The sequence below is a fragment of the Rhipicephalus sanguineus genome, chromosome 3 (assembly GCF_013339695.2).
Source record: "Rhipicephalus sanguineus isolate Rsan-2018 chromosome 3, BIME_Rsan_1.4, whole genome shotgun sequence".
NCBI lineage: Eukaryota > Metazoa > Arthropoda > Arachnida > Ixodida > Ixodidae > Rhipicephalus > Rhipicephalus sanguineus.
Window position 1 is genome coordinate 108,137,460 of NC_051178.1, and position 6,000 is coordinate 108,143,459.

Consider the following 6,000-nt stretch of genomic DNA (forward strand, 5'->3'; position numbering starts at 1 on the left):
AACATTTATAAAAAAGGCTCGCAAAATCGTACCGTTGGTAACGAAGAGATGCTACCAGGTAAGGAATTTGAAGAATCAATGCTTGAAAGGGAGAGAGTGTGTTTAGAGAGGGCAGTGCTGGCAAAAAATGTTGAGATGGCGTGATGCCTTCTTGTAGGTGAAGGTTTAGAAGATATCAGATGTACAGAAGAGAGGCGATGTTACTTGCCTGAAATGACGACGACAACGCGTGACAAGAAAAACGAGACTAAAACCGAGGAAGGAATTTGGGTGGCGATAAATCCTTGTCATTTCCCTTTCATCGAGAACTCGCAGCCGCTTACACTAATCTTTCCCCCTTTTTAAAAGTTGAAATTAATAAATCCAATAAAAAAGTGCGCTAGATTCGATTTTTATGAAAAAATACAGCATGACTGATTTAATAAGACAGGCAGATGCTCAATTGCACTTTTATATATGATGAATCGCTCAAACGACGCACACTACCACTCTTTCTTCCTTGCAATAGATGATTGAATACCTTGAGATACAGTCGCATAGGTTTGACACTGTATACACGGCCTGTAATATTCATATCACGCTCCTTGCGGGAATGGGGAAGAAACCTGGTAAGCACTTTGGCTGACACTTGCTGCAGAGGCATTCCTTTGTGCTTCCTCAAATGTTATTCATAAAGGCTTTCATTTGATACGTAACCTCCATATCTACGATATCTGCCTTTTTTGCAAAACACTCGAGCTCTTCACTGCATGGGCTTCGCATGCGTTGCTACGTTCTCGTGTGCTTAGAATATCAATAATCTCGTTAACCACCGCTATACCATGCATTTTTCATTGCTTAGTGTGCGCCCTATGATTTTATGTAATGCTTTAAACACTGCATAAATGGCCATGCATTTCGGTGACCAGGTGTAGTTTGTGTAGACTAGGAATTCATATTTTGTTATTCATCCAGAGCGGCAATATAGTGATGCAGCAAGAAAAGGTTAGTGACTAAGGCTAGAAAATTTTGTTACTTTAATTTTCTACTTGCTGCATTCATTGATAATGGGATATCATAAGAGGGGAAAAGCAGAGTACAGTACACAAAACAAATTACAAACAATTACGGAAGTACAATATTTTCCGTACAAAACATTTTATAAATCTGGTTATGAGGAGCATTCAAAGTCAAATTGTTTTATTTTCGGAGCCCTCCACTACGGCGTCTCTCATAAGCATATCGGGGTCTTGGGACGCCAAACCTCAACCCTATTAGTGTCCATTTTTTTTTTCAGGGTATGTCGTTCCATCTTTCAGTCTTCCCGCAAGCTGTTAAACGCTGAAACATACTTGAGCACTGGAGTCATCTTTTGTACCCGTTACATAGGCTCAGTGGTTGTCACATTGAACAGCTTGAGCACACGGTCGCGGGTTTGCTTCCCGGTACGGATGGCCCCCTACTGACGGAGGTAAAGTGCGCAAACTTCCGCGTACTGTGCTTTATACCGGTGTCACACGGTTCACTGCTGATCGCGATTAAACTCGAGCAGGATTGAAACCCTCAGTAGCGATTGGCTCCCTTCTGCAGCTTGCTTAAAGGAGCCATTCACGATCAAGAATTTTCATCCGGATCAGGCCTGATCGCGATCTAAAGTGACCGTGTGACACAGGTATCAGATAAACTTTACATACACCGGAGGGTAAAATTATTCTGAACTCATTCAGAATGCATCGTCCCTCACAGTACACTGTAAAGAGGTCATGCCGACCAATCGCGCAAATTTACTTGTCAGTGTCACCGACGCAAAAAAATCATGATTTTTTTTTGGTATAGATTTATCAAGCACGAGCATTGTTTCGCTGTGATGAATAAAAACCTCTCAACACTGTCATTTCAAGTCTGGCAGATGTGGAGTTCCTGTGCAACCGCATCGCCATCCTCGGAAGCGGCAAGCTGCAGTGTCTGGGTTCGCTGGCGCACCTGAAGCATAAGTTTGGCCAGGGCTACACCATCACCGTGAAGACGTACCCGGACCGCAAGCAGGACTTCCTATATCAGCGAGATGTTGCCCGCGAAGTCAGCAAGAACTTCCAAGAAGTGGAGCTCATGCACAGCTACGAGGCAAGTTCTGTTGAAACAGCGTTTATTGTTACAATCGCAAATCCCTCATTAATTATACGCCGCGACGGCTTAGCGGCTAAGGTGTCACACTTCTAAGTGGCCGCGGATTCGATTGCCGCCCGCGGCAGCCGCAATAAATGATCTTGAACTGTACTCGGGGAAAATTCTCGCCATTTTGTTGTGATCGTGGTGCCCTCAAGAAGACCGTGAAATTAGCAGAGCTCATCTTCCTTGACTACGCGTTCCTTAAGATTGCCTTCATTTGACACGGGTTCCACTAGGCATCCTCATTGAGGACTCGCAGATTTTAAATGCCTGGTAGCGTGGCGTTCGAGGTTGAAAGTTGACGGCAGGAAATTGTAATAGTACGCTTGTATATTTGTTTTCGGAGCAAAAATACCTTCTATTCGTACACACTAGAGAGACTCTTAAGAAAACGATTCTAATCCATTCGTTTGTAAAATTATGGTACAAAAAATCCATACAGATTTTTCAGAAATAAAGCTTGCTGGCTGGCGAAAAATTCGGCGTTTCCTGCGCGCTCGAAAAAGCACTCATTTTCGGCTCGTATTCTATTGGTAAAATCCCAGTATAGCTTTTCAAAAACGGCGTTGATGTCCGGTGCGGTTGCACCAACCTGGAACGTCGTTGGTCCCAAGTTCGAAACAAGCCGGACAAGGATGAATTCATCAATTGAGAAGCCTTCTTTCTTAAAAACGTGCATGGGTTCTCCGATAGCTGAATGCTACAAACAAATAGATGACATTTTTTTTCTCTTTCATAATCTCTGTCACCTTGCTAGCTTCTGCAGAGCTGATTTCCTAGAAAACAGAGCCCGCATTCATAAAAGCGGCTTACGCTAAAACTGTTCGTCAGAGAATATAATGGCCAATCACAATGCGGGACATAGAATTAGCGAATACGGCTCACCAATTGGAGAGCGCACTAACGAAAACGTTTTTTTGTAAATTCCGCCCCGGAGCAGTTTCTCCACATCATGTGGATGAATCCTTAAGAGCATACTCAATCATGCTTGTAACCAAAATGCTTTGTTTGATTTTCCAAATAGCGTGTTTGTCATGAGGCAGTGATATATTTAAAGTTGTCCTATCACTAAGATATCGTTGAACCTCGGAGAGTTACACTGTCTCCTTTGTGGAGTGCAGGGCCTGCTTGAGTTCCGGGTGTCCCGGATTAGCATGCTCTGGAGCGAAATGTTCACCCGCATGGCGAGGATCAAGAAGCGCTTCAAGCTGCAGGACTTCTACATCGCCGACACCTCTCTGGAGCAAATATTTCTCAGTGTGACGCGCAAGGAAGCCAGCGAGGCAGCCGCTGCAGCCATGCTACGGACGCACAACCCATCTGGGACCTCTTTGGGCATATGACCGACCACGTTGATGGTGTAGAGATTGGGCGACGTGTCACAACGCGCTTTATTCCGCGCCTGACCAAACGGCGAACAGTATACGTGCACGTACGTAATCCTCAGCCGAGGATAATAAACAATATATATTCGGCATTTCATGTTGCACACTTTCCACGTATTCTAGCAGCACGTTACTGTGGACACGCCGCTGAAAATAAAACTAGTTGTATTTTCTGTTATTAGCCATACACGGTATTTGATCTTGCAAGCTTACAACTTTGTTCAGACGCAGTCTCCTGCCCAGAAAAGGGCCCTGTATACTGTGTCAACTAACAGGACTATAGGGAGCTGCGAAATGAGCTGTCTTAATGACAGCTCATGAACAGAACATGCTGCAGATATCGTACTTAAAGGTTATTAAATGGCCCATACTGCGATCACGTAAGACACACGCACTGTAATATAACCGTTCTATTTGGATCATTGACAAAGAACGGGAGAGTCGCAGGAACTCGCTGGTAAGTCGTCCGTTTGGCGAAAAACAATTCAAATACTCTTCTGTCGGGAAAATGCGGGGCATGCAAAGCTTCTGGTGTGTGTGCCTGACCTATTACTTTTCCGTCCTTTGTTCGTTCCTTCTTTCTTTGCGTAGGCGTGTTGCCAACTGCGCCTAAGCAGTTGGCACCGCATCCTTAGGGCTCGCGCGCTGGCGCCGGAATGTGAGGATCACTCATTCATGTCCAGGCAACAATGAAATGTAGCAACGTGAAATTCAAGTGACCTCGATGAGATATACTTATTGCCGGATCAGAATCGCCTGGTGGCGTACAAGCGAACGATTGAGAGCATCAAGAACGGAAGGAAGGAAGGGGAAAAAAAGGCAGAAGGTAGGGAAGGTAATCAGACACATGTCCGCTTGGCTGCCTTACGCTAGGGGGAAAGGGGAGTAGAAAGTTGAGAGAGAGAGGATGAGAGAAGAAAGAAGGAAAATCGTAAAACGGTGCATACGAAATGCGCATGCGGATGTCGCACCTTCAAAAGTAGCTTCGAGGGCCGCCGGCGCCGGGCTTTTTGTTTTTGTTTTTTTGTTTTTTGCGCACGACAATGCCGCCACACGGTGAGCTCACGTGACCGGACGTCCGACTCCCATAGCCTGCCCGACTGCGGGGTTGCCAGGTACGGCTAGTTCGCGCAAATTTGGCTATTTTTTTGGCCGGTGGCGCCAGAAAAAACGTCTAGGCTACTTTTTTTATCCCCCGATTTCAACCAAATTATCAATATATGGTGCCGTTGCAGCCACTGGCATATGACTATACGGTGTGAAAGCATGGCTGCTAAGGCGTGTTTCCATGTTCCAAAATGGAATTAGGCGCTTGTATTACACAAAAGAAAAGCCAATGCTTTGGGGAACACTTGCATCGGGCCTCGTTTTCCAGACCACCTATTGCGGAACGGTTCTTTAACTCGTAACTGGAAGTGAAGAGCATAATTCAGATTGCGCCGGCATCCTGATCGCTCTGCACTCATCGACATTAGAAATCGAATATCAGACGAACTGCTTCTGTGATTTCTTAGAACTTGGTACGAACGGGGGCTCAGAAACATTAACTGCTCCAAGTTCGTTATCATGCAAGAAGCGTTGGTGAAAAGGACCGCAGTATATGCTTCAGTGTCATTATCCCAGCAACTGCGATCTTGAGCGCAGTCATGCCTACTCATTTTTGTTATCGCCACAAGGCGGTTGCTTCGATTTCTCTTAAATGGGCCCTGCAACACCTTTCCAAGTAATCATCGAATGACTTCATGCAAGGAGTTTATTGTCTCGCGAATCGAATGCCGCAGTTCTTTTTAGAATCAGTCAAGTACAAGCGGGGTTACACGGATTTGTCGCACGCTTTAAGCGCTTTCTCTCTCCTTTCGTACCAGCGAGCACGTCTTCGCCATCTTGGAGCAACCGGTCACCGTTCCAGTCGCCCTCCGGACTCACACAGGTGGATACAAGGACCATTTCACCGATCTTTATTAGACTTCACGCAAGAGTTCGACTTATTTGTCGACGTGTGACGCGCCTCAAGTAATGTCATGTACATATGTATGCCAAAAGGCAGTCCTTCGAATAAAAAATTAAAAAAAGAAAGCTACGTAGAGGGAGAGGGGGGATGGCGAAGGAGCAAGAAGCAAACGTCCCTTCGCCACCTTGAGCCCTTTATTAGGGGCGTAGCTCCTCTTAGTCTAACCTTGTCCCATGTCAGGCGTAACCGCGGCAGTATCTCCCGAACAGTATAATAGATGGCGCTGCCCATAGAGATGCATGCAAACTGCAGTCGGGTGACGATATACTATATGGCGCTGTCCCATAGAGACAGAAAAAAATAAATTAAAAAGAATGAATTAAAAAATAAAAAATAATAGAATAATAAAAATATTTAAAATAAAAAGACAATAAAAATAAAATAAAAAAAACAAAAATAAATATAAATTCTTTGAAAATTTTTAAAAATAGAAAAATAAAAAAGAAGGAAAAACGA

The 6,000-nt window shown here is 44.6% G+C and overlaps 1 protein-coding gene across 1 annotated transcript in view; it reads left to right on the forward strand.

Moving 5' to 3' along the window:
• The window catches only part of LOC119385741 (phospholipid-transporting ATPase ABCA3-like), a 43,397-nt gene extending 39,906 nt beyond the window's left edge, over positions 1 to 3,491 (forward strand). The window contains exons 17-18 of the mRNA XM_049414085.1: positions 1,881 to 2,103; positions 3,270 to 3,491. Coding sequence (XP_049270042.1) covers positions 1,881 to 2,103; positions 3,270 to 3,491 — 445 coding nt within the window. The remainder of the gene's footprint in view (positions 1 to 1,880; positions 2,104 to 3,269) is intronic.
• The last annotated feature ends 2,509 nt before the right edge of the window (positions 3,492 to 6,000 follow it).